Source organism: Eubalaena glacialis, chromosome 5 (genome assembly GCF_028564815.1).
Source record: "Eubalaena glacialis isolate mEubGla1 chromosome 5, mEubGla1.1.hap2.+ XY, whole genome shotgun sequence".
NCBI classification, from domain to species: Eukaryota; Metazoa; Chordata; class Mammalia; order Artiodactyla; family Balaenidae; genus Eubalaena; species Eubalaena glacialis.
In genome coordinates, this window is record NC_083720.1 from 101,488,685 (window position 1) to 101,515,084 (window position 26,400).

Sequence of the window (26,400 nt, forward strand, 5' to 3'; positions counted from 1 at the left end):
TAAGATTAGATCTCTCTTCTAAGGAGCTCACAGTTTTGGATTTAAGTAAGAAAACACATTTTGACCTAGCATTTATACTACAAAAACAATAACACAACTTTTGTTCAGGGATTACAATTACTGATACTTACAATGATGAAGGTATGGCAAAAACATGAGACTTTGAAGTAACTTTGAATGTTTGGCATAGTTTTTGCATTACATATAACTTATTTTTTAAACTCTTTAAAAACTGGTGACATTTTAACTTAAAAAATATTTAGTTTTAAATAAAATACTGTAGTCCTTGATTACGTCAGAAAAGAGGCTTTGGCATGTTAAAGAGAAACCTGTTTATTGGATTGATGGACTAAGTTTGGTGTCAAGATCGCAATATTATCTTTCTTCTTATGTATTATTCCACAAACTGGAGTTTTAGATTGGTGGCTTGTGGAAAGATTCAACTTATTTGTTTGTTAGAAATGAACTTTTTTTTTTCGGAAATAGTAACATTTACCTAAAGTTATGTGGAAAAAGAAAGGCTTTGTTTCTTTTTAATAAATGGTACAAAGGAGCAAAATATCCGATGATAAAGGTTATCTAAAAAGAACAGTGTGGGATGTGCCACTGTTCAAATTCAGTTATAGTTAACTTCTTTCGAGAAGAATATATGCTGCAGTTAGAGCTGTTTATTTTGAGTAAGCTCACCCCTTTTTAAGGAAGTCCAGCTCCAGCATCATATGTAAGATGTAGTTAAGATTCTCCTGTTGAAAGCATGAGCTTTTGAAGTTTTATTTGTTGCACATTTAAAAAGATAGATAGTTCACTTTTGCTTTAGATTGTTGGCAGTACTGAATTTACACGTGTGTTCTGCAGTGTTTTTGATCCCGGGTTTGTAGAGCATGACTACACCTTGGTGGCTATCATTCCTGTCCTCTAAGGATGGAAGTTTCACTGTTCATAAGAGACCCCCCCACTGTTGCTACCTCTCCTTTCTGAAAATGTTTTCTCAAAGGTAGTTTCAGTTTTGGATCATTCTCCCGCTATCCTACTCAGGAAGTATGGTACAGAATTTCAGGGGATGTTAGTACCCAATAGCATCCGTAGCTCTTTTCAGTGTAAACACAGTTATTGTGAAAATGCATGTAAAAGACACTTCTGCCCCTCCCCTAATAGCTGAGCTGATTCTTCACTGCACACACTTCGGCAGGGGTAAAATTACCCGGAATGATGATTACAAGTGAATACAGACCTACTCAGCTCAGCAGGAATCCAGAAATGCAGGCTTTGCCCCTTGATATTTAATGCAGGGCAAAGGATATCTCTAGGTAGGTACCTGCCAAATGGAGAGTCGTACAGCTTTATGCCAGTCAATCACAATCTTCAAATCGGTTACTCTGTCCAGGCGGGATGCCATTAAGATGTGACACACATTCCCTGAAGCTTCATTCCTGATTCTAAAATATGATTGTGAAGCTGTTATGTATTATAAAGAATGACAAGCAGCACTTAACATATTTAGCAAACCCAGTTTATTTACATAATACATATTTTGCCATGCAGCTCATGAACCGCACTCAGTGTAACAAGAAAGACAGGCACTATCTTGCTATTTGAAAATGGTTTTATATAGAAAGATAATTCTCTTAAATGAATTAACTACAACCTTACAAATCACTGTAGACAATTTAAAACAGCCATGAATAATTTTAAAATGTAAATCTGTAGGTAAAGAGCTTTTATAGTTTACACACTGGTAAAATTAAAACCAGTCTTTTTGAGTACTGTAGCTGAATAGTGTTCTTTTAATCTTATTTTAATAAATCTACAAAACAAAAATAAATATACATTATTACAAGGCTCAGATTCATAGGCAATTTTAAATATTCTTTAATGTTAACAATGTCTTAAAAATTTTGCCAGTAGTGATGTGCACACAGTAGGTGGTCAGTAAATGCTGATATACAGAAGTGTTTATAGTTGACAGCAATCCACATTCATTCATTCATTCCCTACTTTATAATAAGTACATTAAAGATAAAAAGAACTTTCTTAAAATATTTAATATTTTCATAAAAAAGATGAAATGTTCACATGGTATAATTTAGTTCTCCTTTACAGTCAGACCTGTATGCTTTTCAAATTCAAGAACAGTCTTAAAGTATGGTCTTTTTATCGATTAATTCAGATGGCAAGTATTAAATAATTCATACACTATAACAAAAAACAAGACTATTTCTAAAAATTAAAAGAAAATGAAATTTAAAGTTCAATATGTTTTTATTTTGAGAAGATTTTATAATAAAAAAATGGCGCCAGACCTAAAATAACTGGACTTCTCCTTCATTTTTATATTAATTATAACTACACAGTATATTCTGTTTGACCAAAATGACAAAATATCTGTTTAAAAGCAAGAATACCATGTAAGCCAATAAGGGATGCTTTAGGGAAAATATATCCTATTATCATTTCACCAAAATCTTCTTTCACTTAGCATATGAATCAAATTTCTGGCCCTATGAGGTAAAATGGCCATTTTCAAAGTGGCGTTCCATCATAATAATGGGTATAATGTGGTGTGCCCTCAGCCTACTGGGGGAGAATTCTCCTTGCTGAGATACTAGCATGGGGAATTCATATTCCAAAAACACTACACTGAAAAGAAATACAAAATTTTACAGATGCATAAACTGAGGCACATTAAAGTAACATTCCAAATATCAGATGTATAAATGACATTTTGGGAATAAGCTTCACCATCAATCAACACCTCCTGATACTTAGAAATTCCAGTGTTCTGAAGATACACCAGTATTTAAAGCAGTTCATGTCAACCCATTAAGAAACTTGGGTAATATTTTATATTCCAATAAACATGTTTTTATGAATGACTGCTTTATGGGATTTAACTTATGCATATGAAAAGACCAGAGAACAAGAGTGCTATGTTGTATGATGGGGCAGCGAGATCTATTTTTTAAGTATATACAATGCAGTTTCAGGCCCAAATATTAGATAGTGTATATCAATACTGTGAGTTATCAGTGCAATACTAACACATGCATAAACAGAGAAAGACCAGAGCACAGGTGAATAATCATGTCATCAACTGGGGCATCTCCATGACTTTGTTCTAAGGCTTAAGGTTCATTTCAGGGTCAAGAACTGGGCCATCTGGATTCTATGCCCTTGAAAGTAGCACCCATGTACCTGGGAACCCCCATCACCAGGAAATTTAAGACTGCAAACTCAAGAGAAGTGAAAAGTCTTCTGTTATAGGAATTTTGGAACCCCAAATCTACCGTCTACTGGCAAGAGCTCAATTATTATATGGAATTAAATAATATTTGAAATTGAAAAGCTTAAATGGCTAATAACTTGGTTATTAAACCACAGAATTTGTTGCCTGGTCATGTAATCGGTTCTTAACATGACTTTTATCTGATGGGAAATGACAATGCAAGTTCTTTTCCCTTTCTCAACGCCTCTCTCAACTTAAAGGAGAAGGGGTTTAAAGTTTTTGTTCTAGCAAACTAAAAAATCCAATGTTCCTAGGGAGGAGAGAACCTACAGCTGAAGGAAATAATATCTTAAGTGCCGGTTTCTCACAAACCATCCATTGACAGGCTAGTGATTACTCAAAATCACGATCAGCTTGTGTTAAACACAGGCTTATCGCAACCCTTGCCTTGATTAGGCACTTAAACTTGATCATCTACTCTAAGTATCACCTATTAAAGGAATCACACAAGAGGACTCCATTTTATAATGGAGGTGAGCCCTTCCTAAGGAAGTTAAGCTGGTGTTCAGTAAAAGTACTATTTCTACACTGGCTTCACATTCATTGTCATTCAGATGTTTGTTATGAATGCCAACTAATTTTCACTTTCTGTACAAGCAGCAAATTAGTAGTCTTAAGGGCCCATAAAACAGTTACAGATCCCCAAGTATATTTTTCCATTTTTATAAAGTATTACTCATGATATATCAAACCAGAGGGAAAAGGAAAAACTAATGGGAATCTTAGAAATAGTGGGGTATACAACTCCCTGTTATATATTGCTTAATAACTGAATACACCAGGTGGCCATACCTGAATTCACAAATGTGAAACATAGTCAGGACAAGGCTTGCTATGTCTGTACTGCATGACATACACTGTTGACTGATGCCACCAATATAACATCACTACTGCAAGGACATGCCATATTTGGTGGCTTGATCCGAGGTAGTTTAGTTGTCCTGGAAGGGAAGGTAGAGAGAAAAGAATATTGACTGTAATTATTTTGATATTAAAATAAAAATATATTTCCATCTCTGGCCCTGGAAATATGACTGAGCAGCAAAAAGATTTTGGCAGTCTCAGAGCACCTGGAGACCGACTGGAGATTAATTCAGACTGAAATGTTTTCTAAAAAAATGTTAATTTATATTTGAGTCTGACTGTAAGGTTTTAAATTCATTAAGTTACTGGTGAATTTTAGAAATACTATTCCAAATGTCTTTTCAAAATTAAGACGTGGTTAATTTCAGGAATTTGACCTTTTGTCTCCCATGTCTCAACTTATATACCTGGTGAAGAAAAGACATTACATGAGAGAAGCAAAGGAAATTAGTGCTATAAATCATGGAGTTTATTAGGTATGAAGCAGATACACGGTTGTGTTTGGGTATAAGTCTACTTGAAGCACTTTTTATTTTAAGCAGGTGTGTAAGGAGAAAGCTCAGACCTGAATCTTGTGCTATCAGACGAATGGAACAATCTGCAAAATGTAATTAGTAATGAGTTAATTAACTAAGGCTGATTAGTTCATATACAACTTAGGAAAATTACTTCATTTCTCTTTGTGGTTAAACAAGTTTAAATTCCAAGGAGATTAAATAACTAACATGTGGGAAGTATCCTGGAAAACAACAAAATAAATAACAAAATACAGAGCTATAGACATTTAAATGTAAATAATTTTTTCTTACTCATGGTGCTTCTATGGTCACGTAATGTACTGGGTTGGCCAAAAGGTTCGTTCGGGTTTTTCGTAATATTTTATGGGAAAACTCGAACGAACTTTTCGGCCAATGCTATAAATATTCTCTAACCTTCTCTATCTTCTCTTACCAAGAATAATCAGTATAGTAAGTAGATTTTAAAGTGTAAGTCAACAGGATCTTTTCTGTGGAGGTTCTTAGCCTCTTTTTGGTGCCATGGAACACTTTGACAGCCTAGTGAAGCTTACAGACTCATTTCTAAAAGCATAAAACACTGAGGATTATAAAGAAAACTGATCAGTTTGTAATACAAGTATCACAGGTTCACTGAATTCTGTCCATGGACATCTTGGGGATCCCTGAACCCATCAAATACCACTGTGATGTTTATATACTAAAAAAAAAATTAACCTGAGCTGAAAGTAAGTTCTTAGGTTTAAATTTTTTGATTTCACAGTATTCACCCACCATCTCACCACCACTACAACATGTTTCTCTTTAGAGCCAGGTAATACATGAGGACTGGCCAGACAAGGAGTGTTTCATTTTTTATGATCTCTGTATCCCTGCTCAAATGTACTTGTATTTGCACACATTCAGCTACATGGGGCATGTTTTATGTCAAGCTCATCTTGAGAAAGGTTAAGTTACATAACGTTTGACCTTTTATAGGTGCCTTATATTAGACAACTGGGAACTTTTAAAAAAAATTTTTTATAAATTTATTTATTTATTTTTGGCTGCATTGGGTCTTCGTTGCTGCACGCGGGCTTTCTCCAGTTGCGGCGAGCGGGGGCTACTCTTCGCTGTGGTGCGCTGGCTTCTCATTGCAATGGCTTCTCTTGTTGCAGAGCACAGGCTCTAGGCGCACGGGCTTCAGTAGCTGTAGTTGTGGCGCACGGGCTTAGTTGCTCCGCGGCATGTGGGATCTTCCTGGACCAGGGCTCGAACCCGTGTCCCCTGCATTGGCAGGTGGATTCTCAACCATCGTGCCACCAGGGAAGTCCCCAAGTAGGAACTTTTGATCTGAATATTTTAAGGCCTAAAAACACTATGGCCATAATCACAGAGTGCAGACACCTTTCACTGGTTAATTTTCTACATCTATGATGAAGAAGAAATTAATAATAAAATAATTATTAATAAAGTGATACAAAAATGTATTTTACCGAAACTGTTTTCTGAGGAGAATTCTGACCCTGCCTGGCAGATGGGTGGTCTTCAATTCAGGGACATGTCCTAGTTATGTTCCCAAATCCTAATGTTTATATTCAGGTTCTTCTTTGTAGTCCGTCCTTATTTAAAACTCAGTGGAGAAAAGTCAAGTGCAGAGAGGAATGCCTGAGGTTCTGCAGTCTATTCATTCTATACTTCGGGGTTTCTCATCCTTTCTTCTTCCCCAACACACGTGACGAGTGGCACATCCTATCTTTGATTCACTGTGGAAGAGGTTCTTAACCCAGGAAGAAGGGAAGACGATTTGCAATTTGAATTTAAACTGCTCCCCTACTTCTAGCCCCCAAATCGAAAGACCACTGCCTTATGTCTGTTATTCTTGACTTGAGCCAAAGGTCACCTGGACTTGCATCATTCTGTCCCTTCCTAAGCCACATATTTCATTTATGAAACTGGGGTTGAGGGGCATCATAATAACAATTGCTAAGATTTACTGAGTGCTCACTACTCGTGAGGAACTGTGCTAAATGTTTCATGTGCACTTTCTCATCTAATCCGCACAATGACCCCAAGAGAGAAATGTATTATCTTCATGTTTCAGAAGAGAAAACTGGGCTGAGAAAGCTTATGTGACTTATTTAGCTCATGCAGCTAGAAAGTGGCTGACGGGGGATTTGAACACAAGCAGGCTGACTCCAGAGCTGAAGCTCCTAAACAAGCAAATACATGTTTTGGAGAGCATTATTCACTCTACCCAGTGTCCTCTTAGTTATTTTCTATCAGAAGATGTTTTCCTCTGGACTGAAGAAGCAGGGAAATCTGTCTTTCTCTTAAGTTCCTGGATTGTGTGTATCTTGGGGACATGAAGACCCTTAACTTAGATTTCCTCTTACCACTGGGTGCCAGGAAGCTGAAAGCCAGACTGATGGGCTTTCTTTTATAGAAACTTACGATAGATACATTAAGTAATCCTAAACCTGCCTTCTTTTCATTATCCTGTTATTTTCCTTTGCCTCTTGTTTGTTTTATGGATCTCGCACATATATTGATAAATTAATTTTTAAGCATAAGCTGGTATACAAAGAAGTAAATGGTAATTGCTAACTAGTGCTCCACAAAAAAGCAGTGGCTGGGAGTTCATAACTGTGAAATGGTGGTGACCCTATCTACTGGACTCAACTCATATTGTGACAGTGAAAGACAAAGTTTGTGAAAGCCATTAGAAAGTTCAAGTTTTAGATAACATTTGAGAAGAGAAGAGCCATTCTATAATCAATAATATTGGAAAAAAATTCTAAGTTTTGATGCTCTGAAACATATACCTCCACTATATATTTAGAATAAAGTTAGAAAACCATTATACAAGTGATACGTACCTGGAAAATACCTTTCTGGAACTTTGGAAATGTAGAATAGGAAAGCAAGAAGAGCAATCACATACATCACAATTACACGAGGTGCAAAGTCCTGAAAAGCAAAACATATTCTTTCACAGATCTTGCCCACTGTGATTGAATTCTCAATTTCTTATAAATCTAATTCATAGAATTAGACAACACACAGGAGTAGAATTCATAAGTGGGATTTAAGTGTGTTAAATCTGAATTGCTTTTGCAGACAGTCTCCAATGAGAGAAAGCTTGCTCTCAATACTTCAGGAAGCAGTTCAGAGGAGTGGAACACAGAGACAACCCTAAAGGTCAGGGCACCAGGGCAGCTAAAGCTTCAACATAGTTTAGGTCCTAAGGGCGTCCAACTCCATCTACAACATAGGTGCCTGGGTGGAATACGTATGGGAATGGAGATGCCAGCTGAATAAGGAGAGACTAAACAGGGATTTGTGGCTGGAAAAGAGCCAAGAGGCTTGGCCCAACAATGAAATCTGTTCCACCATCCCAGATAAATGGCTCTCTTGAATACTACTCTACAAAGCAGTCCATCTCACAGCTCTCTTGGAAAGCTTTTCCTTGCTCTAAGAAAATCAGCCAGCTCTAATTTATACATGCTGTTCCTAATTCTGGTTATAAACCTAATTTACCAAGAAGCCATTTAAGAAATAAAGAGAAATTATTTCTCTTCCCTCTAACAGATATTTGAGAATCATCATGGGTCCCCTCCCCTAAATCTTATATCCTCAGACTGATCAACCTCAGATTTTGCAAACATTCTAGAACACAGCTTCACCCTGCCTCCCAGGATTAGCTCTTTGGAACTTTTCATCTTTGGTTATGTGCCTCTCTTTCCATCTTTTTTTGCTGAACACAAGATGGTTCCTTTTTTTTTTTTTTTTTTTTCCTTTTCTGAATTTCTTCAAAATCTACTGGCTTAATGGGTCTGGTTCTCTTTCTTTGTCACGATAGGCATAAAAGGATGTGTTTCCCTCATCCCAAAATTTCACTCACTTCTATGTCAGTAATTAGTTATTCATTTCTGGTTAGGATTAAATCTAGAGTGGCGCTTTCCCATTCTATTTTCTGGGCATCGAAACGGTCAGAAAAACAATGTTTTCACAGATATCAGGATCACTGAAGTTATTCCTCACTACTATCTCACCTTTCTCCCAATTTCCTCATCTTATAAAGAAAGCATCACGTCATCCTCAAGTTGGCAAAACAGCCAGATCATATGACTCAATTCACTACACCACAGACTTCCTTTCTTTTTTTTTTTTAAATTTTATTTATTTTATTTATTTATTTATGGCTGTGTTGGGTCTTCACTTCTGTGTGAGGGCTTTCTCCAGTTGCGGCAAGTGGGGGCCACTCTTCATCGCGGTGCGCGGGCCTCTCACTATCGCGGCCTCTCTCGTTGCGGAGCACAGGCTCCAGACGCGCAGGCTCAGCAAATGTGGCTCACGGGCCTAGTCGCTCCGCGGCATGTGGGATCTTCCCAGACCAGGGCTCGAACCCGTGTCCCCTGCATTGGCAGGCAGATTCTTAACCACTGCGCCACCAGGGAAGCCCCAGACTTCCTTTCTTTTTAGTTTTAGTTTTATATGCAGATGCTTTCCACCATGCTGCTGCCAACAGTATGTAAGCCTACTTTTAGTCCCCCCTTCTAAAAAAATATAATTCCTTTGAATAAAACCTGCATTTAAATCCCTATATTCCAAAGGTCCCATTGCAACAAGTGTATGCGATTTCTTCTAGATTTCTTGGCATAATTAGTTATGTTAAAAATTCTCAAGTTTACTCTCTAGCACACACTTAAGGCATTTTTATATAAATCTCTAAGAACTTAAGTCTTACTTCTAATTCCCTTCTCAAGCACGCTGAGGAATTCTCACTGAGGTTCTTCCTAATGTACTCCAACTGTTCCCCCATAATAACTAACTGTCTTTTATTTTTCAATATATTTTCCTTGCTGGGTGGAATATGCTCCCACGGCTCTAGCTACCAAGACAGTAATGACTGTCAAATCTCCATCACTAGTCTCGAACTCCAAGCTAAATCCAGACCCTATCTCCACCTTTACATCCCATGGGTACCTCAAACTCAGGTCCAAGAAGAAATCCTTCCCAACTCCTTTTCCTCCACAAACAAACAAACAAATCAACTGCTCCTACTGGCATTATCCCTGCCTCAGATGACAAAGCTGGAAACTTGGGAGTCCTCCTCTACAGTAAGGACTTGGGTATTTACAACCTATGGGTAACAGAAAGAGAATTAAGAATGTGTCATCTCATAGAAATACATCTCAGAAGAAAATAGTTAGACTTCTATCACTACAAGGTATGTTTATTTATTTACATAGATGTGAAAAATTATTGTGTCATTATGCAATTAGAAATATGCCCTCAAATGACAAAGATCCACCTTCTTGGCCTGATTACATTACTGAAAGGAATAAAATTGAAAGGACAAAAAAAAAAAAAAAAAAAAGGGAAAAATACTGGCCACACTCAACCTACCTGTACAATAGGAGCACCGAGTCCTCCATTGAGCCAAACCCAGTGAAGAGTAGGGATCACTCCATATCCCGAAACAGAACAAAAGATGATAGAACGGAGCCTCTGCCACTGCTGTGTGAGGTAATTGGGATGGATCTGAGCAAAGAACACCGCCAGGATCATAGCAAGCACTGTGATCAAGTACACCTGCCGCCAGTACTAGGAGGAAAGGAAATCACATTTTAATTGTTATTAACAATACGGGAAGGAAAAGAGTAATTTTCAGTTTTGGCTTCTACATTACACATTCCAAACTCTATTTATTTGGTATTTTCATTTCCAAACATGATTGCCTCCCTTCCTTAAAACAACGCACGTTGCATACGACTGCTAGGTTTCTTAGGATGATAAACCAGACCCCAAAGTGAGCTGGTAAAGAACACATTTATTCACACAAAAGCATCTCCTGAGTACCTATTATATGCCGGGGCGATTTAAGTCCTGTGGAAACAAAGACGACTATGACAGGGGCTCTCTCAGTGGGTGAGCTCATAGGCTACGAGAGGGGCAGACATATAAGCAAATGATTATAATCTAATGATAAGTACTGTAACTGAGTTGTGAAGAGAATGTTGTAGAACTACAGAAGAGGGAGCAATTGATACCTGGATTAGCTAAAAAATGCTTCACAGAGGAAATGACATCTCAGCTGGGCCTTGAGGAATATACAAGATTTTCATGAGAAGAGGGCGCTCTCAAGGAGAAGGAACAGCACACAGAGCAAGGAAGCTTTACAAAGGGAGGCTGAAAGGCAGATGTACTGTCGGGCTAAGTATTTGTACTTTACCACGCTGGCACTGAGGGAAGAGCAGAGTCCTTGAAGAAGGAGATGACGTGGTTGTTTTTCCAACTGACTGATTAGAATAACTCCAACATCAGTGAAAAATAGAGAGAGATGACAGAAAGCCAGCTAGCAGATATTATTATAGAATAGTTGATTCAAGGAGAAAATAGGAGCATGGACTTTTGTTGATCAAGGTAGATGTTAGCACCAGATTCAGGAGACATCTTTGAAATAAACTAAAGTCTTAATGGTTGACTGGATGTGTGAGAGGGCAGTAGAGGATTGCTCAACTGTTTCTAGTATGAAAGGCCATGCAAATGGCTTGTACTAATGAGCAAATGAGCAAAGATGATCCAGAGTGTGTGTGTGTGTGTGTGTGTGTGTGTGTGTTGGGGGGAGAAAATGGGGAAGCATGAAAGAATGTTCATTTAAAAATATATCAAGTTTGAAGGACTTATAGAATATTTAGATATCTAAATGAGCAGCTGAAAAGCTGGTCTTGAAGCTCAAAAGTTAGCATCACCTAGGACAGAGTTCTTAACCTGGGCTCCAAGGACTTCTCTGGGACCATTACACTTCTTGAAATTCACACGTCAAAATGACTGGTCAGTTTGTGCCCAAACGGACATTATCCGGGATGGAGGGTCCATAGTTTTCAATCTCATTCTCAAAGCAGCCTGTGTTCCTTAAAAGGTAAAGAGCCACTATAGCAACTGAATATTTGGAAATGATAAGATACTGGAGGGAAGAAAACTTTTCCTTTAAATGATCATGGACTGTATTAGCTCTAACAGTCCTTTTTTTTCTCTTTAATCTACCTTGGACTTCTAGTTTTTCTGAAAAGAGATTTACAAAATGTGTCCCGCTAGTCTCTTTGATGATCAGATATATTTGGGAAGAGGTAAACAAAAAACAGGTTTCAGAGAAATACATAATAAGCGAAACAATTCTAATATTACATGACTGTACTCACAAGCCTTTTTTTTTAAAGATACAGTTTCATGCAAAATGAATAAGTTGTGAAAGGCGAGTAGATGTGAATAGTTTACTACTAAACCCAAATCAATTTACAAGGTAAATGGCATGTACATTTAATTTTATGCTTATGTTCCAACGTAATCAGGCCTAAAAAGCAAATGGCTCACGTATAAATGGCTACAATTAATAATGTTCTTACATTCAAACCAAACTATGATTTTTCGCTTTGCTAGTTTTACACTACAGCAGTGTTGACAGTTTTCTATTATTGTGTAGCAACAAAGGTCCTACTTAAGAATTCCCAACAGTCAGAGGACCCCTGCACTGCAGCCAATCCTCCTAGAAAGTGAAGGCTGGGGATACGGCTTGGACCACCTGCTCCACAGGGAGGGCTCGGGCACGACAGGCTCTAGTCCTGTGACTAGAAGGCACACTGCCCCTGGGAGAGCGGCTCAGTCTTGGCTCTGAAAGGGAAGGAACTAAAAGGATAAACGGAAAACAAAAAAAAAAGTATGGTAGGAGAGGAGGAAAAGAGAGTAGGGTCGATGGGGACTTTCTGAATGGGAGGCCTTGAGATGTACTGAGCCCTCAGGAAGATTCAGTTTGCCTTCTTGGCTGAGACATGAGGAGAGGGGGTAGTTTGGTTGGCCAACATATTTAGATCAGTTGCTGTATAATTTGATCACAGTGTTTCAAATGCTGCTTCGCACAAGGCAAAAACTGACTTTTGTAACTTTAGGGTCAGAAAGAAGAGTTGATCTAGAACTCACAATAGACACATGTTTGTTAAAGACACTCACCACCCATCTGGTCTGTCTCTAGGCCTGCCTCCAAACATAAGACTAAGGAAAGGAAAACATATTTCTTACATAAGAATATGGGTCAACACACTCGCAGATATACCTTTTGTTTTTTTCTCACTGAGAGAGGAGTAAAGGATAAGAAGGGAAAATGGAAAGCAGCAGCTAGCTTCATAATTTTAACAAGTGCTAACTTTACCTTCAACTCTATAAACACAAAAATAAAAGATACATAATGTACATCTGAGGAACCATGTAGCTGTATGGGTTTAGTGGGGAAACATTAATTTAATGTTTATGTTAAGTTTCAGAAAATAACAACATATATATATATTATTTTCCATTCCTTTCCAAGTTAGTGAAAGGAATAGGAACTGATAATAGATGTTAGAGATCACAGGGCCCTTTTGAAAAAGGAGTTTATGCCTCCACCAGACTTTCGATTCTTCTATAAGTTAGTTAATTATGTGCTTATTCAGAAGTTCAAGGGAACCATGGCAAGAACACCCAAGACCTATATAAGAAAGGTAGAATGTAAAATGTTTTAAGTTACTTACATTATTACAATAAAATGCATAAAATACGCCGGAGACATAGCAGCCCAGTATTCCAATAGAAATTCCTGCATAATCTAATGCCATCCATCTTCGACAGGTTTTTTCTGATCGATGGCAGGAAAAAAGATGATAGCCCACAGAGCAAAGCATACAGACCTATGGAAAATAAAACAAGTCTTAGCAAAGTGAAACAAACAAACAAGAAAACAAAAGCAACTCATGCATGATGTTCATGGAAGTGGTCAGGTCAAGTCCAGGCTTTTCAGCCAAACAGACCTGGACATGGACCCTAGCTTTGTGCCTGACTATATGTCATTTCCTTAAGCCTCAGTTCCTCATGGGTAAAATGGGGACAACAATCATAAAGAAAAAAATCTATAATGATAACTATTTTATAACATAAAAAATTTAATGAACAGTGTAGTAGAAGGAAATCTACTGAGGCTTATTTTGATCTATGGATGTTTCCTTTTAAAAACTACTTACTACAGAATATATGTCCTTAAAGAAAAATAAATCAAAGAATATGGAATTGTATGATGTAAAAAAAAATAAACCCCTCCCAGTCAATCTATTCTCCAGTGGGAACCACTGATAACATCTTTTTTTGTGTCCTTCCAGATATTTTCAATGAACATATCAAACACCTATGATATAGAAGTCCACACACACAAGAACACCATATATACTTCTTAATCAAACAGAATCATACAGTCTGTTCTGCTATTTGTTTTTTTCACTTAATTTAAGACCTTTTATGTCTGTATGAGACTTCATTGTATAGAGTTTACTTTTAAGTTAAACATAGCTTTGCTGCGTTCAAGGAAAAATAATTATGACTTATGCTGACTTTATACGTTATCAAATTGAGAGCAAAGCTAATGTAATTCTATCAGTTGCTCTGAAGATTGATAAGGTTTCTACAGCTGAACTCCCTCTAGTCATTAAATACCTACTGCGTGTCATACAGTGGGGATACAAAGATGAAACCTCTACTCTCAAAGAGATTTTTCTGAAACAAGTGAACAAATGGTGATGTAGGAAGTCCTATAGGAAAAGTCGGTGCAGAGCACAGTTAGAAAATAGAGGAGGGAGAGTACCAGGTCTGTGGGTGCATGTGTGTACTTGGGGGTGGGACTGGCGGGCGGAAAAGAGCTACATATTTCATAGAAGGGTTGCCACCTGAGCTGCACCTTAAGTTGACCTGGCATTCATCAAGGACATAAATAAAGGTGTGCACAGGTTTATTGGAGGGCCCATAGGAAAAGCAGCATATTGAGAAACACAGCATCATTAAGGAATGCTATGTGGCCTTCTTCATGATATGATTATGACAGATCCTGTATATCAAGGAGTTTTAACTTCAGTGTTATGGGCTCTGTGTGATACTTCTGAATATTTTAAGTGCACCCTTACAGAAAGGCTGAGATGAGAGGTTACAGGCATAGCCCTAGGAAGCAATGACTAGAGCCTACACTAAGCCAGGGACGGTGGGGGTAGGGAAAATGGGCCAGATAAATGGTCATCTAGCTATTCTGTAGTCTGGCCATTAAACAAACCTAAGTCCCCATAGCCTCAATATCAATATTCAAAACAAGGTTCCTAGCCACAATCTCATGTCTTCATCCACTATCTAAAATCCTTAACAGTCTGTGGCTTTGGCTACTACAAGTCAGAGTTTATTGACCCAATTAAACGTTAACTCTAAGAAGCTTGGTTATTTGTTTTCTCTGATTATCCTTGAGACAAAACACAGTAAATTCAGAGAACATGAAGGTGTATATTCTCACTGACAGGGAAAGATCTCATTGTCACAATGCCGAGTGACACAAAACAGCAAGCGCAGAGATGACCACAGCTCAGAAGGCGGTAGATAGGAAAGGTAGGCAGGCAGGTGTGAGGCAGCTGTGATACACAAACGTCTGGAGGAATCTGAACCCAAATGTCAAATGTGGAAGTGGAATTTCAAATGACTTTTCTTCCAAATACTTTTGTGTTTGCTTGAATTTCTACATGAGTATATGTTATAGTAATAATAACAACAATAAAGCTAATTTCATTGTGAAAAGGAAAATAAACGTGGAAAGAGAAAAACTACAGTATCAAGAGGAAAATAAAATATATGGTATTCATAGAGAACATCTGAGTTTTAGAAAAGTTAACCTAGACTTAGTATGTTCTGTTTTAAAAGGGACGTGTTGTTAGAGTTGCTTAAAAAACTGACTGAAAAATTATCTGACATTGAGTATGTCTCCGTTTTCTGGAAAGTTTCCTCCTGTGGAGTATCTCACTCCATCCAGGTGGACAGGCAGTTAAGCATGACATCCTACGTCTAAGCTCCTTGCCATGATACCCAAATACCTCAGGATCTGCCTCCTGCCTATCTCTCCAGACTCACCTTTCTCCATTTTCCTAGGGTTTAACCACAAACACCAGCACCTACAGGTCCAGAAAGTGCTAAGCTGTCTCTTGCTTCTGGGCCTTTAGGCACTCTTTTTTCTGCTTCAGTGCCCTGCCTCACTCTCCCTTCTGCTCACCTATCTGGGTGACCTGATCTTTACGACAGGCTGGTTTTTTTCGGCACTGTATTCCCAATGCCTAGCTTAGCGCCTGGATATAGATAAGAGGTATTAAAAAGATATTTCTTGAACTGAATGTTAATGAACTGAATCTAGGGAAAGGTGTTCTCAGATTCTATTCTTCTCTAAGATAGAAAGACTTCAAAGCCCCTAAAATTACGTTCTACTATTCAGAATGTACTCTATCAATCTGGTTGGTAGGAAAGCACTGAGCACGTAAAAAGGGTAGAAGTGAAAAGAGTAAAAATGTTATACCTTTAAAAAATTAAATGTAAATCAATATTAATACATATATTTATGGTTTACCATGCTGCCTGCTGACTCTAAGAATTTGGGGAAATTGGGTGAACAAGTTATAAATATAATTTCATAAAAGTAAAAATAATAAAAATGGTATTTGTAAGTAGGGAAGATGTGCTTATTTGTCTTTAGAAGCTGTACTGTGTGTAACAGAAAGATCATTGCACTAGCAGTTAGGAGAAGAGGGTTCAACTGTCCTGCTGAACAATCCTGAGGAAGTCACTCTAAACACTTTGGGTGCTTCTTCACTGGCAGTTGTTTTAATTATTTCGTCTTCTCAGTTTTGCAATGCACTGCTTTCTTAAACCACTATGAAAATGAATGTGTGTTCCCTGAAATAACATCAGCTGTGGCTGGGTGGATAAAGGGCAGGCCTGGGGTAGAGGAAAACATGTGGGATCCTCAAAGGAGATAATATCTGTATAACAGTAGAGTATAAACCAATTTTTCTTATATTCAGCACATCTTAGTCTATAAGATACATCTAAAAATTAAGTATGGAGAAATTGATTCATTTCCATTTTAAAAATTGGGATAGATTTTAAAGAGATGTTTAGGCTCCGATCAGGACAAAAATTAAACCTGAGAAAGAGTATACTTTAAAAAACACTTAAAGAAAAAATAATTTTCTAATAAGAACACAAAAATACAGAGTATTCTTTCCCTCAAAGAAATTTAAAATATGGTTCTAGGAGCTAGAATTAGAAGAAAAGGGGGAGGGAGATGTTCCCAGTGTGTTTCTTGATCATTTAAGTCCAAAGTTTTGAGTCAAATGATGAAGGCCTGAAACTGACTATTACACAATGAAAGCAACACCTGTGCAGTTTACTTATCGATTCCCCTCTCAGAGTAGCAGCAGGTTAACTGCAGGGAGTGTTGGCCTACGTTTGGAGGGAGAGGCATGATAGCTTCTTCTTTTCATTTTTATGATTTTTTGTACTCTCTGCAATTTTTTAAATTTAAAAAATATCAACTGGATTTTGTTCCACATTAGTTTTCTTTTTCAGAATTACCTGTTTGAAAAATTATTAAACATAACTTTTCAAGGCACTTTGTTACAGATCCCGGAAGAAAAATTAAAGTGCTGAGGAACACATACAAGAGGCTACAGAGAAGAAGAAACTGAAAGTATCTGAAATCAGGCACGTGTAAAAGGTCCAAAGGAAATTAACATTAAAGTGAGAGAAAAGATTAATACCAACAAAACAAGACATTAAAATTAAGATAGTATGGAAACAACAAATACAAAAGTCATAGACATATAAAAGATGAGAAATCTTCCCAAACAAGTTTTAAGCAGACAACAGAGTTCTACTTTAGTCGGCAAATACAGTACAGAGATTCCTATCTTTGCGTTAATCTTAAAGCAGAGATGTCTAAAAAAAGGAAGAGAAAAGAAAGAAATTTTCTCAATTTTTAAAACTTACTGGATTTCAAATATACTCTAATAACATCCAAATACACTCTCATAAAAACATACTTTGGATGCTTATATTATGAAACTGAATAAGCTAACCTATATGCTATTTGGGGGCTCTTTAAAGCAAGTTGTGGGTGTGAAGTAAGGTCACCTGCCCAAGCTTGTCTGACTAAAGTTCTCTTTACCAATAATAGTGTTTGTGAAATGACTTACCTGGAAGCAGAAAAGGCAAATAGAACAAATTACAAAGTCTTCTCTGGATGCACTTGCTGAAGGTAACACAGATGTCATGTCATATATTCCCAGCGTGAAGAAGAGAAAGAAACCCAGCAAATGACTCCAGATGTTTACCGTCTCATTAGATAAAATAAACAAACTGGAAAAAACCAAACGTGCAGCTCAGATTCATATCTGTTCGCTGTCAGCATTTAAAAGGTTATGGACAATTTTGGGGATTATCTAATACTTGCTACTTTAAGCCCTTAACCCCATCTTTACCTTTCTAAATTTGATATACTATCTCCATCAGTCCTGGGATCTTACAGTTTTTTCTTGCTCACCTCTATTATATTTACCATTTCCTTCCTCAATTAGAGTTATCTATGTATAAATTCCATCTCATCCTCCAGCTTATCAACTCCCTGACGGCTGGCATGATTCATCTTTATGACACTACTGTTCCAAGCACAGTGTCTTGCTCAGATTAGATGCTAAATGTCTACAGAAATGAATGTGCAGATTAAAACTGGGTGCTAGCTACCATACTCTGACACTCAGTAATAGGTATCTGAAAACCCGCTAAGTATAAGGTTAGGCACGAACTTAAAATACCTTTTTAGTACTCATTACATGCAAGTGCAAAGTTAAATGGACTTGAGAGAAGCAGGATAAATGCAAATGGATCCACTGGAAATGTCCTTTAAGACATGCATGCTGCAACAACTTTGCTGTGGTTGTTTTGAAACCAAACTAGTTTCCAGGTGGCACGAGTTTATTCTTTTTTTGGAAGGACAGGAGGTTACTTTTACTATCAGTACTAATTGCCCTCTTTCAATACGCCGTAACTGGTTTGAGTTTAAGCAGTCTTGGCAGTGCAGGCCGGTGCAGAGCGTTCCCCGCCAACCAGGAGTCAGGAGGCTCAGTGTCCCTTCACTCCCACCCTGGGCAACAAATTAGCTCTGGGATCATAAGCAAGTCACTTCACCTCTCTGGCTTCAATTTCTCCATCTCTAAAACAAGGGAGCTGGATTAGATGCTGCTGCAAGTCCCTTCCAGCTCCTTCCTTAATTTTGTGAAATGTTTCTCCAGCTGTGGATAAGACTCATCAGATTATCAAAAGGTGATGTCATGACTACAGGTTAAAATTCTCTTGCAAAATCTAATCTTTTGTTTAAACTAAAGTCTTTGACCTTCACTAATTCAGAATCCTTACTGGTAAGCACTAACGTATAACTCTAATACTGAATTTGCAGCAGTCACCATGGTTCACATTTTCCCATGTCATAAACATAGCTGGGTCTCACACAATCAGACGATCACCAAGGATAAAGTGGATCTTGTATCATGGATTTCAGGCTTTATCCTGTATAAGCATCAAGTATAAAAACTACTTATACTGGGGAGTGGGGGAAGAGATGCCGGAATGTGAGGAGACACATCTAACCCCAGGACTGTTCGACAGCCAATACCACATTCTGCCTGTTGCCTCAGAACTTTTCATTTGGTGAAACCCAGTATAACCTGATTAACTGAGCAGAGAGGCATCATCTTGGCATGTTCCTTCCAACTAACAGAGTATTGGCAGAACAGTTGTGATGTACAAAACCTCTCCTTATATCCAAAATGTGTCCTCGTCCCTCTAGACAAAGGGCAAAAGCTGAACCTGGAAAAGACCAAGCTGGTGGGAAGAGCACTTAGCAGAATATCCCCCATAGGGGATCTACTCTTATTCTATGAGAAGTTAGACCTATACTCTGTTCTGCTTCAAAATCAACAATCAACTTCATCATCATCATCTATTTGGCTTCAAATTCAATGACCATGGTGATAACAAGTCACCGTTTATTGAGTGCTTATTATGTACCAGGCTCTGTATAGCATTTTACATACACAATCCCATTTCGTCCTTACTACTTTCTGAGGCATATACTGTAATTACCCTCATTTTTACAAATGGGGAAAATAAGGCTGGGAGAGGTTAACTTTTGTTCAAGGTCCCACAGCTGTTAAGTGGCAGATCTGCACATCCAAGTCTTTTTTACTCAACAGCCCAAGATCTAAAGCACTATATTTCACTCCTTAATCCATGAAATTTGGACCCTAATAGTAGAATGCAGAGGTGGGTATAAAACTATTTAAGGCAACTGACTACCTGCTCTATCCTTGTGGAACTCTACATCCACAGCAGGGCCCAGCTCTGATTTCTTGTGTAATAACTTATGCAAAGGAGTCAATGGGGAGGAAAATGGCACTCAGGATTCAAATTGTGAAGTACTGTGGGCCATGCATTGAAGCCAAGTAGGGACGGACAGTGATGTCACCTTGTGACCCTGAGTCAGAGAAGCACTTTAAAGGCAGGCAGGGCACAGGAACTGGGGTAAGACCATGACAAAAACAAGATCAAGAATCAAACATGTGGTTGCTGCTTGAACAATTCAATGGCTCACATTCCAGCAGTGGGGTTTGTCACTACAGTGACCTGAAGCTAACCAACATGGGTACCTTAATTCTCTTAAAGTGGGGTCCTGTAATTAAGTACACATAGGGAGTTTTAACAGAAAGCTAGTCTAAGAACTAGAACACTAATTTTTCAGTTTTGTTTTTTTAAACCCAGGCTTTCAAGGGACTCAATTTTAAGAGTTTAAATGATGAAGATATTCCTTTTTTAAAGACACTTCTATGGTGCTCTAGTGGAGGCCAGTGCCTGTTATAGGCTCTCTTTGCTATAGTGCTTTTCCCACACAGCGTTTTTTCACAATGGTTATTATGTAATAGTATAATTAGCTCTTTAATGTGTGTCACCCAGGCTAGACCTCAGTATTTTCATGAGAACAAGGGCCATACCTGCTGTTCTTTGCAGGACCTGGTAGGGTGCCTGGTACCTAGCAGGGGTTCCATATTATCTGCTGAATGAATAAACCAGGATTTCTAAATGTATGGCATTGTGAACTTGTTTCCTATTATACCGGCATTTATCTGGCCCCAAACATCTGAATTTCCATAGAGCTGCCTTAAAAATAAACAAAGCTTAGGTATACACAGGGGCAAGTATGGCTCAGTCATTGTCAGTGGGGTCGATTCCAACATGTATCCCAATAAGCACCAAATGGAATAAAGGATGTAAAATTCCTTTGTAAAGAGCAAAGCCCCACAGGAGTTTGTGATTATGATCATTGTTACTATCATTAGTCCATGGATCAAGTAGCCCGGCGGCGGAAGAAGGAAAGACGAGAAAGGAGAGGTGGCAGAAAGGGATGAAAAGGTTGGGGCAGCTAGGAAATGATGGGCACGGAGAAAAGCGGGGAAAGCAGCAGGCGGACCAGACAAAAAGGCTGTAGGTGAGGAGGAGGGGCCGCCGGCGCGCCCCCCAGGCGCACCCAGTGGAGGCGGCCAGACTGTACCTTTTGATACACAGCCTGGAGGGCAGGTAGGCCCGGTAGCCGTCGGTGATGTACGGGTTGTCCTTGAGGGACACGGGAATCTGCTCGTAGGTGTAGAGGCGGATGCCGCGGGGCACCAGGACGGGCCAGTACTGGTAGCTGCCCAGCTCGATATAATGTGCGCTCTTCAGCAGCTTCTGATGCATCCTTCCCAGCCACCGCCGCTCCCCAAGCGGGGAGCTCGCCCAGGCCCCGCCTCCCCGGGGAGGGGGCTTCGCCCCCACAGCCCCCGCCCCGGAGCCCGGACGTTGCGCGAGGTCCTACGGCCCTGCCGCTGCCCAGGCCGGGCTCCGCTCACAGGGAGGCCACCGCCGTCAGCACCCCGGCGGACCCGGCGGCGTCGCAGCCCTCTCTGACGTCAGCACGCCGCGGCGAGCCCCGCCCCTCGGCCCTGGCTGGGGCCGACGCGGCTGGGGAGGGGGCGGGGCCGCGGTCCGCGCGGGCGCGCCTGTAAGCAAGGACCTGCGGGATTCGCCCGGGGCTCCCGGGCAGCTCGAGCGCGTGCGGGCGGCGGCCGGCCTCTGCTCTTCCGTGAGGAGAGCGCGGTACTGTACAGCGAATTCAAGTGGGTTTTTTTCTTATTCTGTTTTTAATTAGAAGCAATATGTGTTGCATTTTGAAAATCAAGGGGAAAAGAGTAACTGGAAGAAAAATAGGAACTAGAGCTAACTCTTCACCGGTTACTTTTTATCGTGGAATCTCACACACTTGGGGTCAGAGGGCACCTTGGAGGTTTTCTGGGCTAGGGTCAGTCCTTGCAAGTGGTTGGAAATAGAGGAAAACTGATGTACATGGAACTCTACCAAAACCGAGCATACGCTGAGTCATAAAGAAAGCCCCAGCACATTTAAAGCACCAAAAGCATTCAGAGTATTTTCCCTGACCACAATAGACAAGCTAGGAATGAACAAGAAAACCGAAAAGCCCCAAATGATTGGAATTGAAACAAAACCCTTCTAAGTATTTAATGGGTTGATGAAGAAATCACAATGGAAATGAGAAAATCTACTGAACTGAATGATAAAGATGAAATATATCAAAATTTGGGGGGCAAATGTTATAGCTTTGTCTCCGGCTACGAATTATGATGCCAATGCTTATTCATAATGGCAACAGGGCAAAACATCAGTTTTGCATCCATATATGTAGAATCTTTAGCTCATTGTTTGGCTACATGCATGATGAGAATCATTCATGATGCCTGTTTTTTATGTTTTGTTATTGTGTTAGTAATATTAGTTGCTGTGTGAGAGGCGGTATGGTTTACTGATTAACTTCTGGGCTTTGAAGCCTTGCTACCTGGGTTTGAATTCAACCATTTACTAGCTAGCAAGTATTTAACCTCTTTGTGTCTCAGTTTTCTTACTAGTAAAATAGGGATAATAACAGTACTTTGTGTTGTAAGGATTAAATCAGTGAATCAATGTAACACTCTGAGAAAACTGCCGGGCATATTGTTAGCCCCCCAAAATGTTATCTATTATTAGAGTTCAAGGGAAGATATATTAATAGATAAAACTAGACAAATTTAGATAAATTCTAAACGGACTTAAATGTCATGTAAAAGGAAACACTGAGACTTTTTTTTAAGTCATGAAGCTAAAACTAATATTTAAAAGCTTACTGTGTGTTCAGTACATTAGCTCTGCTTAAGGTTACTGTGTATAGGAATTCTCATTTCCTAGTGGAGGAAGATCATGGCTGAGAATGCCTGCTCATAGAAGTCTTCTGGGAAGTTCCTTCAGCGTGTATTCACGCTGGTGCCACAGGAGATTACCTTGTGGCCACCGCTGACCCAGAGTTGGATCAGTGGCCCATGAGATGTCCTAACGCAGATGTCCATGCAAGAGCAACGGTAATTAGCTTTCTTCGATCAGTTTCTTTCTTGGGAATTTGGCCTGGAGATGCGGGAAGAGAGCTTGTAACCTGGTATTTGAAACAGAAGTAGAAAGATGCCCAGAGGTCATCAGAGACAGAGACCTGAGAATGGCGGCTGCATTATGATAATGGTGGGACACTAGAGTGAAGAATTAGGAATGGCAGCTGCTTTTATTGTCGTGAAACCTGTTGCAAAATGACTTCTGGACTGACTTCAATCATTTATAACCCATGTCAGTTCTCTCTAATTCATTCATGTGGTTTCATTTTTAAAGTAAGCAGTCTTTAACACTAAGTACTTAACTCCCACCCGCACTTATGAAATGAATGGACAGATATGAAAACATAGATATAGCAACAATCCATGTCTGAATCTAGAGAGAAAAAGAGGTCTATGAGGGAAAAAAATGGAAAGAGCTCTATTTCCTCTTCCACTCAGGTCTGTAAGGCAATGGAAGCAGGAGCGACATTGCTTTGGGGCATCTCTAACAGTGATAACGCAAACGGGAGAGGACACAGTTCCCCACAGATAGCTATGGGATTTTGCACTTTGAGGGCTCTGGCTGTTTAGTCATGGTGCTTGCCAGAAGACTTCAGTAGCATGCCTGGTAAAGGAATGCCAGGGCCTCCCCATCCTGGTGGGGGATCAACAGCTGCATCTAGCAGAAATCTCAGTGCGCTTGAAGTGACAGGATGGGGAACTGAACTGAACTGCCCAGTAAGAGTTGCTGAGAAAATGGCAGCATCTCATCATAAGCACCTGTGGTGAGACACATCTTGGCTTTAATACACTTGTGGTAGGGGGTAGGAAATTCTCGAGGAGTTGGGAGTCCTACATCTTCACGTGGGCCCAAGAGCTAGGAAACTTCAAATTTTTACTGTTGCTGTGATCAGTCTGTGTCCTACAGGGATTTGAGGTTTGGGGAAACTCAGATTGTGCATTGTTTTATAGGATGGCTTTCAGTGATCTGGGATGGAGAGACATGGGGGCTTCATGGAGCATCTGGGCTTCATGGAGCATCTGAGATACTTTTCCCTTCCCTCCTTCCTTCTTGTTTATTCTTTTTACATTTTTTAATAGCTATAATATGATATTGGAGCGAGACTTGCAGGTATTGGAATGGACGCACCATGGAAGTTTACATTTATTGAATTCCAATTGTGTGCCACACATTTGTCCCAGAAAACAGAGATGAATAAGACATCTTTTAGATAGTCATCTTTACAAATCTGCACAGCAAATTGACATTTTGACTGCCTCCCCTCCCCTCCCCCACCATGAAACTCTCTTTTCTAGACTTTTGAGACAACTCACACCTGGATTTTTTCCTTACCTTTCAGCCTGTCCATTCCAGAGACCTTTGATAATTGCTATTTCTCTACCTGAGTATTAAACCAAGGTGTGTTTTAGGATTCTTTCTTCAGTTTTTTAAAAAATGTATTCTATTTTTACTCTATATATTTCTGTGGCTTCAGTTACTATCTTTAAGCTGATGTCTCACAAATCTGTAGTTTCAGGCCAGATCTCCTCTCTGTGCATCTGGATTCACATACAGAACTGGACATGGAAGCCTGAAATAATGAAAATGAATTCATTATCTTTCCTCCTGAATCTGTTTTTAACCCTGATTCCCTGTTCACTCAGTCTCTTAAGCCTTGGAGTTATCTCCTCCCTTGGCCGTATTTTATCAGTACCTTCTTTTCCTTCCTTCCCCATCACCACAACCTTGCCAATGATTTCAACCCTCCTGTCAAATTAGGCTGATCTGAAGAAACAATGAACCACAAACAGTTCATCAACTTAACTATATCTTCTTTAATTCCATACCCAAGTCGCTGAAGAAGATGACAAAAATGGCGTGGATTGGTATCTCTGCAAATTCAGTTTACAGTTTCTGTGGCACTTTCAACTCCACTTTGGATATTTTAACATTTGCTGGACACCTTCTACTCCCCACCCACCACTTAACATTAGCAGATCAACCCCTTCCTCTTTCACACAGAAACGAGAGGTCAGAGAGTGGGAACTTCCTCAACTTTCTGCTGCTAACCCTCCCCCTCTAAGCTCACCCCAAATTAAAGCCCATCCTTTGTTTCCTTTCCTTTGTCTCAGTAGAAATGACCCCTTTGAACCCGCTACTTCAGGTCAATCTGCTACCTATTTTCTGGATCATGTTCCCTTTAGTCTCTTCATGGATCTTGCTCTGTCAATTACCTTTCTCTCAGATGTATCTCCAACATTCCCCTGTCTGCTTTTACTTTCCCTTTGGCTGTCTCCCTGGCTGAAGTCCTCAGTAAGTTCCCAGATAAAACTGAAACTCACAGCTCTCGTGCTGTGCTTTCTTTTTCAGTTGACACCTTGGATGTGACTTTTATTTGGATAGGATCTTTGCATATATAATTAAGTTTAATATCTCCAGATCATCCTGGATTTAGGGTGGCCCCTAAATCTGATGACTGGTGTCATTGTAAGAGAAAGGAGAGGAAGATTTGAGACACAAGCACAGAAGAAGGCCATGTGAAGACAGAAGCAGAGATTGGAGTTATACCACCACAAGCCACAGAACCCATGGCCCATGGCACCACCATATGCTGGAAGAGGCAAGGAAGGGTTCCCTCCCAAAGCCGTTAGCATGAGGGTGGCCTACCCTACAGACTTAGGACTTCTGACCTCAGAACTCTGAGAGAATAAATTTCTGTTGTTTTAAGCCACCAAGTTTGTGACAGCCCTAAGCAACTAATACAGATTTTGGTGTTGGAAAGAGGGGTGTTGCTGTAACAAAAGCTAAAAATGTGGAAGTGGCTTTGGAATTGGGTAGTTTATAGAAGTTGGAAGAATTTTGAGGTGTGTGATAGAGAAAGCCTAGATTTCCTTGAAGTGGTGGGTGGTTGGTAAAAACAGGGATGTTAAAGGAAATGCTGATGAGATCTCAGAAGGAAGTGAAGAGTGCAGTAGAGAAAGCTTCTATCATCTTAGAGCATACATGTATTGTCATGAACAAAATATTGGTAGAAATATGAATGTTAAAAGGTTCTTCTGGGGAGGTCTCAGGAGGAAATGAACATAGCATTAGAAAATGAAGGAAAGGAAATCCTTGCTATAAAGTGGCAGAAAACTTGGCTGAATTGAGTTCTATTGTTGGGTGAAAGCAGAACTTAAAAGTGATGAACTTGGATATTTAGCTGAGGAGATTTCCAAGGAAAGTGTTAAAAAATCAGCCTGGTTTCTCCTTGCTGCTTATAGTGAAACATGAAGGAAAGAGATAAATGGGAGGAAGGAACTGTTAAGCAAAAAGAAACAAGCATTTGATGATTTGGGAGATTCTCAAACTGTCTAGATCACAAAGAATGCT

The 26,400-nt window shown here is 39.4% G+C and overlaps 1 protein-coding gene and 1 long non-coding RNA gene across 6 annotated transcripts in view; one reads left to right on the plus strand and one right to left on the minus strand.

Annotated features, from left to right (window-relative positions):
• Positions 1–21,499, minus strand: part of PAQR3 (progestin and adipoQ receptor family member 3) — a 28,103-nt gene extending 6,604 nt beyond the window's left edge. The window contains exons 1-7 of one of the 4 annotated variants that reach the window (XR_009701121.1): positions 21,131–21,499; positions 17,724–17,886; positions 13,212–13,367; positions 10,054–10,251; positions 7,521–7,611; positions 4,076–4,224; positions 1,316–1,436 (exon numbers count right to left, since the gene is read on the minus strand). Coding sequence is in view for 2 of the 4 variants with exons in the window: in XM_061192407.1 (XP_061048390.1) it covers positions 4,082–4,224; positions 7,521–7,611; positions 10,054–10,251; positions 13,212–13,367; positions 17,724–17,886; positions 21,131–21,315 (936 nt within the window). In the remaining 2 variants the exon portion in view is untranslated. Of the gene's footprint in view, positions 1–1,315; positions 1,437–3,907; positions 4,225–7,520; positions 7,612–9,196; positions 9,788–10,053; positions 10,252–13,211; positions 13,368–17,723; positions 17,887–21,130 lie in introns of those variants that run through there. The other 3 variants (XR_009701122.1, XM_061192407.1, XM_061192408.1) reach the window with 3 other exon arrangements.
• Positions 21,500–21,653: 154 nt separating this feature from the next.
• LOC133092270 (uncharacterized) overlaps positions 21,654–26,400 on the plus strand; it is a 350,888-nt gene continuing 346,141 nt past the window's right edge. For both annotated transcript variants that reach the window (XR_009701037.1, XR_009701036.1), the window contains exon 1: positions 21,654–21,734. This is a non-coding gene — a long non-coding RNA (uncharacterized LOC133092270). The remainder of the gene's footprint in view (positions 21,735–26,400) is intronic.